The sequence below is a fragment of the Brachyhypopomus gauderio genome, chromosome 16 (genome assembly GCF_052324685.1).
Source record: "Brachyhypopomus gauderio isolate BG-103 chromosome 16, BGAUD_0.2, whole genome shotgun sequence".
Taxonomy (NCBI): Eukaryota; Metazoa; Chordata; class Actinopteri; order Gymnotiformes; family Hypopomidae; genus Brachyhypopomus; species Brachyhypopomus gauderio.
Genome location: NC_135226.1, coordinates 15,951,492 through 15,965,532, shown reverse-complemented (window position 1 = coordinate 15,965,532; position 14,041 = coordinate 15,951,492). Strand labels below are relative to the sequence as shown.

Sequence of the window (14,041 nt, the reverse complement as noted above, 5' to 3'; positions counted from 1 at the left end):
TATTAAAGTATATTAAAAGTGGACAAGATAATAAAAGTGATATTGGTATTGTGAATCATGTGCTTGTCTCACCATTTGTTTATCCCATATTAGTTTGATAGGAAATTAGCTTCTGAAGTGTACAATGATGCCACAAGCCAGAAATCCTTTACTGTGCAGTCTCCTTTGGGCATTTATGTCTGTGTGAACTAAGGAGGAACTTTAATATACCTGTGCTAAAAAAATCAGTTTTCTCACCTATACCAGTTACAGTATTTTAACATCTATTCTGAAGTCAGTGTAATGACTACTGAATATGACATGAATATGTGTCCATACCTCTTTATTAATACAGTCTGGTTTAACTGATTTTCTCAACTGTTTTGTGCTGAAGTGAGACATTGTAACAGAATTCTGTCATTCGTTGCCATGTTACGTGAGGCTTCATTTACTGACATTGAGATCTCTCTAAAAAAAGTTACAAAACAATTTATTAAAATGTAATTGATTTAAATGAAAAAATTATGAGATTTTAAAACTTCATGAAAGGAGGGAAAAAATATTAAAGCAAAGAAAATTACATATTAAAATATTAAATATATATAATATAGTATCTATTATTTAAAAATATTAAATATTAAAAATATAATATTTTTATTCAAGAAATAAAACAAAATTAAAATCAGCTTAAACTAAAAATGATTACTAAAAGATGTTTGTTAATTAATAAAACATTTGTTATTTTCTCAACAACAAAAAAAGTGTGAGTCAGGCTTCACCAGTGTGTGGACGTTCACGTCAGATCTCCAAAGGCCAAGAGCCGATGTAGCATGTACAGATCTGAGATCAAATGTGCCCTGGACTGATAAATACATCTAATACAAATTCATGATACGAGTACATCTGATCTCACTTGAATGAGAATTGTAACCACAGGTTTTGTTTGTTGGTGTTGCTGAGTGCTGTCTATGCTCTGTGCACAGCAAAGCACTTGTAGGAACGAGGAATACGGCCAAAGCTACAGATGAGGGGGGTGGTGTCGATCTCCTCTGGTGGCTGGGTGGCCTTGAAGGTGAAGCGCTGGAGGAGGAAGGTGAAGAAGATGAAGAGCTCCACCCGGGCCAGAGCTTCACCCAAACAGGCCCGCTTACCTGAGAACACACACACACACACACACACACACACACACACACACACCCAGTGAATGTGATTTAAACATGCATTTGATTATTATTATTGATTATAAAGTTATTATCCAGGTGATTTACTTTAAGATGTAGTTGCTTGCCATTTTAAATATACTGTAGTTGCAGGGTGCTACAGTTTATGTCCTAATTATCCAGGGGCTATGTAGTAGCCATAATGTCCAGCCTTACAGTCAATGAAGTGGTCACATTCCTGGTCTCAAATGACATACATTTAAGACTATTGCATTTCAATTTAATACTTTGAACAGTCCACTTCCACCAACAATTTCCCCAGAATACACAAATCAGATTTGACACAGAATAATACGACTCTAGGGGTCCTTGTGTTCACGCCATCAGTTTGTTCATATGTTGCTCAAGTGTGTTAAAACAAAAACATTGGAGGATTGGATGTTTTTTGTAAGACAAGCTTCAGTGATTTTCACTTTAACAGGTCAGAACTAAATATAAAGATAATAACATACCAACCACATGTACTAGAAATGAAAGAGACTAGTGGACACATTGTTTATAATTGCAGGGTTATAGGTGTTGAGTCAGTGATACACTTCCTAGCTTTAAACTTACCCATTCCAAACACAACAAATGCATCATTCTTCTTGAATTGTCCCTTTTCATCAAGGAAGTTGTTTGGGTCAAAATTGTCCGGGTTCTTCCATAGTTTAGGGTCAGAGAGGACAGAGGACAGCAATGGAAGAATAACTGTTCCCTGCAGAAACAGCACAATATTTTCAGCAAAAGTAAACAAGGTTTAACTTTTAAGTGAACTTTATTACTTATTTGTAATAGCAGGGAACAAAAGCTGTCTACATAAAGCACTAAACAAACTATAAAAAACACAACTGAAGCACCTTGGGGATGAGATAGTTGTTAAACTCGGTGTCATGGAGCATTTTGTGTGGAACAGCAGTAGGACTGAGGTCCATGCTACGCTGGACCTCATGGATGACTGCGTCTGTGTATGGCATGTTCTGTCTGTCATCCAGGGAGGGACACCGGTCTGGTCCCACCACCTCATCAATCTCCTCCTGAACTCGGGCTGTAGTGAGTTACACAGGAAAGCAACAGTTTCTCTCTAAAAATTGTAAGCCACGGCATGCAGTGTCAAATGTGTAAAAACATTAAATTGTTTAAGGCTTTTGGAGGTACATGGCGTCCCTGTGATTGGTGATGTGACTGAAGTGATCTGATTGGTCACCTTGGACATCTGGATGCTTCATCATGAGCAGCAGGGCCTGTCGGAGAGTACTGGAGGTGGTCTCAGTACCAGCACTGAACAAGCTCCAGGCTGTGCTCAATAAGTTGTCAATATTAAAATCTGTATTAGGATTGTGTTTCTCCTGCAGAAGAGCCACACTCAGTAATTATACATTCTTCAGCAGCAGAAAAACATGACTACAGCAATGTGACAATGGCTGAGATTTTGTTATTTAACAAAAAAAAAGATTTAATGGGGTCAAAAAACATTTGAATGTTTATCTAGAATTAAAAAAAGATATCTGATTGACAAGCATATGGAGTTTAGCTATATTGCTTTATTAATTTCAGTAGCTCTGAAAACCTCTGTTTCAGTATATCATTAATTATACATCAATTTTTGTCACATCTAAAGGACAGTCCATTCTCAATACCATGAAGAAATATCATTGGTGATTGAGTTAATATTGATGCTTGAATAAACCTCATACCCAATTTAATATGCATACTAGAACATGTATAATATATTAATGACATTAAAGAGAATTTTACCTCTTCCATTCGTATGAGGAAAGCTTCAAGAAAGTCCTGCGGTGGTGAAGTAATATCTAGTGTTTTCATCCTTGCCTCTGCCTCAAGTCTTAGAAAACCTCTGACTTTTTCATGCAGTTTAAAAATATAGTGGAGTCGTCTGGAGAAGAGGCCAACTACTCTAGGGAATATGTTGTAGGCCTGTAAGAAAAAAGACAGGTGTTAGTAAAAGAACCATGATGTGCAGACAGAGTTATTGTTTGCCTGGTCTTAACATTGGTTTGCATTCAACTGTGCAGCACCTGTAATGTGTCATAATGTTTAGTTACACAAACCACAGAGACAAAGTTATTCAGGAATAGCAAATGTGTAGTAATTTCCTAACAAAACAAAAATAAAAGGCACAGGACAGTGAATGAATACCTTTTTGATGAGCCATGTATTATTTCATTTAAATTCAGATTAGGTATAGTACATCACCTGCCCAAGAGGACTCGATAAGACACTGAAGTAAGCATCGATGGTTTCAATGATCATCTTGAACTGTGGGTCATCAAATTCAAATCTGCAGGCAAAGATGACGGAGCAAATCACATTGCACACTGCTTCAGATAACCAGTCTTGGGGACTGAAAGCAGAATCTGAAGGAAATAAAAAGGGTGTTTAGAACTATTATACTGAAGGGTAGTAGAGATACTAACATGCACCTTTTCAAAAATAATACTGAGACCATGTGTACTGGAATGGTGTTTTACTGAATATGACCTGATGACACTGTATCTACAGTACTGTTCATGCAGACTACATAGCAATATCTTAAACACTGACTACACTGAACATGCAGAACATATGTGCTAGAAATGATAGATAACCAAATAACTGCCAATTCATAAATACTTCCGATCACGTGAGTAATATACACTTCAAATTAATAGTCCAACACCACTGGTCCAAATATCATAACCATAAACAAGTGCATCTTCTGGGGCTCACTTAGATGAACTTAATATACTCAGATGAATTATAGCAAAACATACAAATTCATATTTATTAGTGAGTATGGTATTAAATAGTCATATAACTCACATAAGATTTTGCTTGGAGATTTGCATGACATAACTATGACACAAAGTCTGAAGTGGTTTAAGTACATAAGAAACAGCAAAGGGGCCAGTACCTCCAAATGTGCTGAATGTTTGCACCAGACAGCGAGCTTCCTCCTTCACCTTCTCCTCAATGCTCCTTCGTCCCATCCCAAAGTTCTTCAGGGTTGTCAGACTGAACCTGCGAAGCTGCTTCCACCTGTTGCCATTACTCACCAAAACACCTGCAAAACAGAACACAGCCATTCTGACTCCCACCTCTGTGAATAAAACCAGACTCTATAGAATTGCCTAAGTCTATTTAAGTGATTTTGTAGTGATTCACTTGGTAAATCTTGGTAACCCTTGTTAACCACAACCATTACGGACAAAGAACGATGCTCTAGTCCTAAACAAGAAAGTCTTAACCAATGAGTGTCTGCTCTGTGTTAGCATAACTCACCATATCCCTTGGTGGATTTCATTAAGAGGGGGTAGTCCAATCTGCCACTGAACTCTTCCCCCATGCCAATCATGGAGTCTTTCAGAGCTTCATATCCAGCAATCACCACAACAGGAGTGTTGGCAAACCAGATGGTGAAGACAGGGCCATATGTTTTACTGAGCTGATAAGTCATGCATAAATATAATAATTAAAAAAAACACTTTATAATCTGCACACTTCAATGCACACAAAGCAGCAAACAAAACTAAATTTCTTAAGTAGACACTTCCTTAAATCAACCAAAAATGAATATTATCTGTGGACTAATATAAAGAGTGGCACGTGTAATTTCATCCACTTATGAAACTATGCCAGAGAGACTTTAATGCTGGATTTTGTATTCATAGATTTATAATGTAATAGCACATATTCAATTCGTAGACCCCAATGATCAGTTAGTACAGAGTAATCCCATTCCCTGTCCCTAGAAGTCAGATGTGGTGATAGAGCTTAAGCTAGGTTTAAGCTAGATTTATACTTGCATTGCGAGCGTCTGCGCGTTAAAAAATTACACAATTGCGGTGGCTCCGCCCATACGCGTTGGCCCCGCGCGCTGTCGCGTCTTGAGGTCTTGCGCCTCTAGATTTCTGTAAAAACTTAGCGCGTGCCGCGCTTCAGAACAAAATAATGTTTGCAGGGTTCATACGCCTTTACAAGGTTGAATTCAAGCACTTGTAAGGCACTTTCAAGATCCATTTTCAATATTTTCCAGCACCTTACACCTTTATTAAGTGACATATTTATACAAACACAAATTTGTATTCTGAATTTTTAATTCGCTTTTTTATCACATTTAAATAAATGATTAAAGAAGGAATTTGGTTATAGCAGAATAATAATACATAACCTTGTTTGTGTATTAATATACTTAAAACATATGTTAGTTTCGTTAGGATTTGCTCCCATAGCTAATTTAATTACCAAAATAGCATATAGGCTATTTTATTTAATGATAGTTTATTTTCAAAACGACCAAGCTTAACGTCTTGACGTTCTCTCATGTTTCGCCCAGGAATTACAAGAGGCTTGTATTTGTAAACGTAATCAATTCGCAACGATCCATTCAGTCAGATAGCTTTTGTTTTGAAGTGTAATGCAGTTACAATTTCAAGCATTTTCAAGTATTTTAGCCTAAATTCCAACACTTAGCATTCCTGTGAGAGGGACCCCTGGTGGACAGAGGAGGGATTGGTGACAGGTGATAAACTGGTCAATCAGTCACAATAACAGCATAATTGAGTTAAATACCTCTGGTACAGGGGTGTCAAAGAGCAGAGATTTGGTAGTTTCCTTCCCATAAAAAGATCAGAGTTTAGTGTAGACTCAGTAAAGCTAAATACAGACCTGTTCTGATCCACTGACAGGAAGAATCACAAAGAAGCTCACTGGAGGAGAGCAACCTAAATACGGTGCCTCCTTTCACATGCCTTATTCACAGCTCAAACGTCATCACTCTGTTGCCTTCCCCTAGTTCACCCACCTGCTTTGGCTTCCACAGACCCTGTCTCAGATCTTCGCATCTGAGCTGAATTATACTAGATTCCACCAATAATTTAAAAAAAATTATTTAAAGTGAGTAATGGGTTTATTTTGTTAAAATGCTGAACCACATCTCCTCCAACTAGGTCTCTAGGGCTTTTGCAAAGCAGAAATCCCAGGGAAACAAGTATCAGCATGTCTCCAACAAACACTCCCAAAGCCCTCGAGTATCATTAGACTGAGCTACATGAAAAACAAACTAGACTGTCAATGCAGATTATGTCATCAGGCAGTGCAGTATATGGTGTATGTAAGTGGCTTTTGTGGGAGCATTTGTTTGCATGCCAGTACATCAGTACAGAGTTTTATGAACTTATTAAGGTGAAACGCATAGTAGCTTAAACACCGCAGCTGTCTTTACTCTTCACTTTACTCTGCATATTAGGTTATTTAATTCTGATTTATCTTAGTTACCTTACGTCATTATATCACATTATACATTTTGCAGTAGCAAACTGCTCTTCTCCACACATTTTGCAGGGTTTCTTTCAGTTCTTCTCAGTTTTTCACTTTTCAGTCATGCATCTATCTGTCCTAGCTCATCTGACCAACCCCTAGGTGCTGCTGACACTTCCACAAAGAGCCTGTGCTCTCCAGCAGACTCCTACCAGGGAGATGCGCTGTGATGTACAGCAGTGAATCGCTCAGTTCGGCAAATTGCAATGTGCACACCACATAAATGTGCACACCACACCCGTGGCCATGTTAATGGACCTTTTTAGTACACAGTGGTGGTCCAGCATTTATGGAAAGGGCCACAGGTAGAGGTGACTAAGTCTTGCCAGTGGATCTAGCGCATAACAACCAGGCTTTACCATGGCTGGAAGATATTGCTGCCTCTATAATGAAAGTGTGGTGCTACAATGATGAGAGCCTGTTCACATGAAAGCCATGGCACGCTGCAAGAAATGTGTATCAAAGCATGAAGGGCAAGCTGTCACTGGGATCTGAAGCATGGGCATAATCTAAAATGGGCTGGATGGAACATCTGTTATGTTCATTTATCCTGTAGGTGCGTTTAATAAGTACGCAATTACATAGTGTGCAAACTGCCGCAAAATGTGCACAGTTACTGATGGTACCCAGTTACTGTACCGTCTGGTTTTCACAAACTTAAACTAATGAGTTTTAAAGGTGTAAGACATAGCATTTGAAACTACAGATATCTTGAAACCACACTTGAAACTACAGATATCCACACCCCTCTTAACTGTGAAAGAGGAATCAAGCATGAAGTGGACATTTTTTTGCTGCTTTGTGTTTCAAGTGTTTGGCAATGAGGACAATATACAATTGGATAAGATTTGTAGTCATTGAATTACCTTGACAAGACCTTTCAAACAATGTGTATATTTTTGAGAATGAGAGGTTTTAAAACGTTTTTAATTCTACTCATTATTTAGCTCACAATTGTTTTTTTAAAGGGTAAATCTCAAACAATAGCCTTGTGCAGCCTACATTGATGATGACGACACCCAGAGTCCAGATAACATAAATAACATATACGTCATTGTAACTACAGCTTACCGACCTCAAGGTAATGTTTATACGGCTCCTTCACGTGCACCTGAAAAAAATTCCCCACCACTGGTGCAGGAGTGGGACCCGGAGGGAGTCTTCCATAACTACTCTGAGTTTCTTTACCGAGATGATTCCATATTAATAATAAAACAACGGCAGCCATAAGTATGCTTATGGACAGAGGGCTTTCTTGTAAAGTTAGCAGTAGATCCATTTTGGGGGAAAATCGTAAAAAAATTTGGAAAATCGTAAATTAAAAGGCAGAAAACACGAATATGTTTTAATTGAAGTCCGCAATTCAGGTATTTCTCAGCAGTGTAACGCTGCGGTGCTAGGGGAACTGACGGATCTCTCCCGTTGCGCAAGGTTGTGCCCAGATTGTGCACGCCCATCGTGTAGCCTACATTGTACGGAAAACAAACGGTCTTGTGAGTGGTCCAGGCACGAGAGGTGTGACGCAAACAGGGGACAGAGAACTGTGATGTTCTAGCTTTAAAACTAAAGCCTGTCTCAACGTGTCTGGTTTCATCCTTACACATTGCAGATTTGAGGTGCAATTCAAAACATTGTATGACATGTTCAAATAGGCTAACTGAAATTTAGGAAGTTTGGTTATCAACACAATGTGGTTAGTTCTATTAAAAGTCATTTTTACATAAATAAATTCCCCACAACATCACCTTAATTGAAAAGACCTTTTATTTTTCATTGAGACAGTTAGTAATTACAATTACAATTAGTAATTACAACAATTCTACAAGTTTCTTGTGAGCTTCGTTATGAATCCAAGTTGTTGGTGCATTGATTCATGTCTAAACGTGTTGTACTACACATTTTTCATTATCTCTGAAAAAATTGAGAAAATAGCTATAGATCTACAATTACAGGACGCTGAACTATTGCTTGAGGTTTATTGTCAAAAATTCAAAGGTCTCAAGAAATCACCAACACAGACGTATGTGGAATTTGCCATGGGTTATTGGTGTTGCTGAGTGCTGTCTATGCCCTGCGCACAGCGAAGCACTCATACGACTGGGGGACACGGCTGAAGCTACAGATGAGGGGGGTGGTGTTGATCTCCTCCGGTGGCTGGGTGGCCTTGAAGGTGAAGCGCTGGAGGAGGAAGGTGAAGATAATGAAGAGCTCCACCCGGGCCAGAGCTTCACCCAAACAGGCCCGCTTACCTGAGAATACACACACACACACACACACAGGCACGCACACAGGCACACACACAGGCACACACCGGACAGAGATTTTAACATACATTTGTTTATGGAATATGATTCTTTATCCAGCTATTTTAAAAAGTAATTGTTTGGCATTTGAAACATACTGTAGTTGCAGGGTGCAACTTTATCTCCTAATTATCCAGAGGTTATGAAGTAGCCATAATCTTCAGCTTTACGGTCAAAGAAGTGACTCAAATTTAATGAAGTATATTTAAAGACTATTGTATATGTTTAATAATTTACACAATTCAGTTACACAAGTTATTTAGTAAGCTGGGATGTGGGATGGACACAATTGCTATTTCTATTGCTGGTGAAAATGTGCGTAAACAAATTAGTCTTGAAGTAGGGTGCAGTTAAACTGTTCTTTATGGTCAGCAAAAATATGAGGACTCACTCATATTTTGGAATGCTTTCATGCCGTTCTTGGGACAACCCCCAGAATACACAGCTCAGATTTGACACAGAATAAAACAACTCTAGCACACATTGAGCTGACTGTTTCATGTGTTACAAATGTGTGTTAAAGCAGAGAAAATATAAAAACAAAAGAGTTTAGCTTGTAAAAGTGGGAAGGCACATTTTTGTACAAGCTTCAGTTATTTTTCCTTTAAGAGGTCAAAACATAACTGTAAAATTCCTGACACACAACTTGTAACGGAAGTAGAAAGGAGAGGACACATTACTTATAAATGCAGTTGTAGGAGTTGAGTCAGTGACACACTTCGTAGCTGTAAACTTACCCATTCCAAACACAACAAAACTGTCATTTTTCTTAAATTGTCCCTTTTCATCAAGGAAGTTATTTGGGTCAAAATTTCCTGGGTTCTTCCATAGTTCAGGGTCAGAGATGACAGAACACAACAATGGAAGAATAACTGTTCCCTGCAGAAACGGCACAATATTCTCAGCAAAGAATGGACAGAGTTTAACTCTTATTTGTAAGGAGAGTGCACAAAAGCTGTCTAGCTAAACATTCTGTAAAAACACAAATGAAATACCTTGGGGATGAGATTTTTTAAATTCAGTGTCATGGAACATTTTGTGAGGAACACCAATAGGACTGACATCCAGGTTGCGCTGGACCTCATGGATGACTGCATCTGTGTATGGCACGTTCTGTCTGTCATCCAGGGAGGGACACCGCTCTGGTCCCACCACCTCATCAATCTCCTCCTGAACTCGGGCTGTAGAGCATATTACACCGAAAATCATCAGCTTTTCTCTACGCATTGTAAGCCATTGCAGGCATTTTGTATCACAGGCCCAAAAACAGTATGTGTAACAGTTTGGAGGTGCACGGCTTCAGTGTGAGTGGTGAGACATGAATGTTTGAAGTGATCTGATTGCTCACCTTGGACATCTGGATGCTTCATCATGAGCAGCAGGGCCTGTCGGAGAGTACTGGAGGTGGTCTCAGTACCAGCACTGAACAAGTTCCAGGCTGTGCTCAATAAGTTTTCAATATTAAAATCTGTATTGTGCTTCTCCTGCAGAGTAATTATACATTCCCCAGCAACAGAAAAACATGACAACTTCATTCTGTAGTCTTTAAAGATCCAATTTAAAAATATTCTATGCAGCTGAGTAAAAAAACGGAACATTTTAAGATATGTGAAGAGAAAAACACAAATATTACTTATGTTCATATATTTCACTAGATATTTTGTAACTCTGTATATCATTAATAATACAATGATACACTAATACAATAATACAACAATTATGTGTTTTCCGGAAAACCGAATCCTAAATATCATGAACAAATATCAATGCTGACTGATTCAATATTGTTAATTGGACAAACCCCATAACAAGATCATTTGACCTCTTCAGCTTGTATGAGGAAAGCTTCAAGAAAGTCCTGCGGTGGTGAAGTAATATCTAGTTTTTTCATCCTTGACTCAGCTTCATGTCTTAGAAAACCTCTGACTCTTTCATGCATCTTAAATATATCATGGTGTCATCCAGGAAAGAGGCCGACTAATCTAGGGAAAATGTTGTAGGCCTGTAAGAGAAAAAAGACAGAGGTGTTAATGAAAGAGACCATGTGGTTATCGTTTGCCTGGTCTTAACTGAGCAGCTCCTGTGATGGGACATTGTGTTTAGTTACAAAAACCTCAGAGACACAATCATTCATGAAGAGCAAATGTGTAGTCATTTCCAAACAAAGCAAAGAATAAAAGACACAGGACAGTGTCATGAATACGTAAAACCTGCAGTCAAGACAACAAAGATCCTTCAGTGAAATTCTAGCCCTTCTCAGAGCACCTTGAGTGCTGTTGGAGTGGTAAGGAACTGTGAGCTACAAATTATATCTAATCAACAACAAAAGTTATCTGATAAAAAAATGATATTGCATCTAAAAAAGACAACATCACATAATGCAGTACCTTACACTGCCAGAGAGGGAAGTCCGTGGTGAGTTTAGATTAGCTTTGTTTTTTTTCCTCTACTCAACTTGCTTCAGGTAAGCCCAAGAAAAGCATTGTATTATTTAACTAAAATTCAGACTAGGTACGTTACCTGCCCAAGAGTACTCGATAAGACTCCAAAATAAGCATCAATGGTTTCAATGATCATCTTGAAATGTGAGTCATTTGATTCAAACCTGTTTCCAAAAATAATTGAGCAAATCACATTGCACACTGCTTCAGATAATGAGTCTTGGGGACTGAAAGTAGAGTCTGTAAGGAAAATAAATGTTTTTACTGTTTTAACTGGTTTTTTGGAGCTAGAAGTTTGTTTATCATTCAACTCGACTGAAGGGTAATAAGGATTCTAAAATACACTTTTAAACATACACCTCTAAAAATAAAATATTAAGACTCAAATGTACTTAATATAAATAATAGTGAAATTAATTACAGTGTCACGGTGGGTCGGCCAGGAGGCCACCAGAGGGCGCGTGCACTCACACGCTCACGCACTACGCACACGCACCAGGCCACAACTCACCTAATTACTGACACCTGTACACCATCAGTTTGCACCCCTTTTTATGTCCACAGGTCGTGCAGTCCAGTGCTGCACATTCCTTTGAGGACTGAAGCGTCTCCTACGTCCTGCACTACACCATGCCTAAAAGGAGAGCCCTTCTTCTATGCTCTTATTCATTAGCTCTTTCTGATCTGTGCATATTCTGTTTTGCTTCGTGCTCGTTTAAGTTGTTTTATTTGTCATGGATAATAAAGCTCCTGACATGCAACCAGTGCCTATGGCCGCCTCTATACCCCCGTCACAGTAAGTCATATAAGCACATATAAGTGCTGATATTTACTAGAGAGTACAAGTTTAAATGGTCATATAGCTCACACAGTAGTGTGTCTGGAGATTTGCATTCCAAAAGTACATAAACCATAATCAGATAGCAAGGGGCCAGTACCTCCAAATGTGCTGAATGTTTGCACCAGACAGCGAGCTTCCTCCTTCACCTTCTCCTCAATGCTCCTTCGTCCCATCCCAAAGTTCTTCAGGGTTGTCAGACTGAACCTGCGAAGCTGCTTCCACCTGCTGCCATTACTCACCAAAACACCTGCAAAACAGAACACAGCCATTCTGACTCCCACCTCTGTGAATAAAACCAGACTCTATAGAACATTGTTCTTCTAGTTATAGAACTTACCATATCCCTTGGTGGATTTCATTAAGATGGGGTAGTCCAATCTGCCACTGAACTCTTCCCCCATGCCAATCATGGAGTCCTTCAGGGCTTGAAATTCAGCAATCACCACAACAGGAGTGTAGACAGGGCCATACTTTTTGCTGAGCTGATAAGTCATGCAAACAGCATTTTAATATCACTTTTTTCTTAATTGGTACAGGTTAGTGAACACAAAACAGATGAATCCCCTTCCCTTTCCCTGGAGTGTCCAGATGAACTGGTCAATCAGTTACAATGCATTCAATGAACTATTAATGATTGTTAAATCCAAAACCTGAAATTGAACTTGAGGTTCAAACACTGGACCTCTGTGCCCTTCACCCAGAACCACAGCCACACTCTCGCACTCTGTATGTTCTGCTATTCAAACAACACTGTTCCTGTTAATCAAATAACCAAAAGTCGATATCTTTTGGTATATACCCACTTTGGCTTGGCCCATATGTAGCTAAAAAAAAAAAAACATTTAACAAAATTAACGAAGAATAACCAGTACATGGATCAATTATGCTTTTCTGCATTACATTTATGCATGAAAACTGCTTAATGGGTATCCACATCCAGCAATCATGCATCAGTACAACCCTTTCTAGTGAGTATTAGGGTTAAGAATATTTAATGTTGTCACAATTGCCCTCTTGTTGAAGAGACCCCTGCTTGCAAAGAACGTCACCGTTTAAGCAAGGCTGTCATTTTCTACTGCTGCATTTGACTACATATAGTCTACTAATACTCTCCATCTTCTGACAGCATAATAAATTATAGCATAATTTATTTCTAGCATGAAAAATAGCATAAATGCAGATGCAGTGTGTGAAACATTAAGTCCACCTTTACTGCTCCCATAAGAATTAGGGTAAATACTAGCCAGCTGCTACTTATCAAATGCCATTAATTAACGTATAATCAGCAAGTGTGACCTCTTTTATAAATCAGAAATTGTGGCATTTTCCTGGTTTGGAACATTTGGGTCTATGCTAACATAACACCAAAGAGGAAGGCTAGCAGCAAAGATCTTAGAGAAGCAGTTGTTGCTCCCTATCATTATACAAAGGGTTATAATATCACTGACAAACAAATTGAAGTCTACCATTTTGTGGACCATTGTGTTACCATTGGAAATCAATGCAATACAACAACAAACAATTCAATACAGTTGTCAGTCTTTCCAGGTGTGGATGTCCCAGCAAATTCACCCCAAGTTCAGATCATGCAATGCTAACAGAAAAAAAAACAAGACTACAAGCCTCAGCACGTTAAATGTTTAAGTTCAGTAAGGTACAGAAAAAAAACAACTGAAGAAGTATGTGTATAAACCCCTCATACCAGCTTTCAAGCATGGTGGTGGAGGAGGGGTGATGTGGGCTCAATTGGGTCATGCAAGAGGACAATGAACCCAACCACATCAGTAAATCTACAACCGAATGGCTGAAAAAAAGTTATCAAGGTGCTGCAATGGCCCAGTCCATGTCCAGAACTGAACTAAACTGCTGTGGTGGGTTTTTAAGAGAGCATGTATTAACAAATGCTCATTCATAAAAGTGGGCCAAAATTCCTCCAGAAAGATGTGAGAATTATTACAT

The 14,041-nt window shown here is 38.7% G+C and overlaps 2 protein-coding genes and 1 pseudogene across 3 annotated transcripts; all 3 read right to left on the bottom strand.

Moving 5' to 3' along the window:
- Positions 1-449: 449 nt before the first annotated feature.
- On the bottom strand, positions 450-7,922 carry LOC143477826 (cytochrome P450 2M1-like). The gene is made up of 9 exons (XM_076976668.1): positions 7,573-7,922; positions 4,461-4,623; positions 4,093-4,242; positions 3,396-3,556; positions 2,937-3,116; positions 2,386-2,527; positions 2,039-2,226; positions 1,755-1,896; positions 450-1,130 (listed from the first exon to the last, which is right to left on the bottom strand). The coding sequence occupies exons 1-9, from the start codon at positions 7,774-7,776 to the stop codon at positions 946-948; spliced, it is 1,515 nt and encodes a 504-aa protein (XP_076832783.1). The 5' UTR covers positions 7,777-7,922; the 3' UTR covers positions 450-945.
- Positions 7,923-8,297: 375 nt separating this feature from the next.
- Positions 8,298-10,401, bottom strand: LOC143477340 (cytochrome P450 2M1-like; annotated as a pseudogene). The gene is made up of 4 exons (XR_013121546.1): positions 10,149-10,401; positions 9,796-9,981; positions 9,538-9,679; positions 8,298-8,746 (listed from the first exon to the last, which is right to left on the bottom strand). The product of XR_013121546.1 is annotated as a cytochrome P450 2M1-like (transcript).
- A 221-nt stretch (positions 10,402-10,622) lies between these two features.
- LOC143477342 (cytochrome P450 2M1-like) lies at positions 10,623-12,738 on the bottom strand. The gene is made up of 3 exons (XM_076975933.1): positions 12,420-12,738; positions 12,180-12,329; positions 10,623-10,802 (listed from the first exon to the last, which is right to left on the bottom strand). The coding sequence occupies exons 1-3, from the start codon at positions 12,574-12,576 to the stop codon at positions 10,783-10,785; spliced, it is 327 nt and encodes a 108-aa protein (XP_076832048.1). The 5' UTR covers positions 12,577-12,738; the 3' UTR covers positions 10,623-10,782.
- Between the last annotated feature and the right edge of the window lie 1,303 nt (positions 12,739-14,041).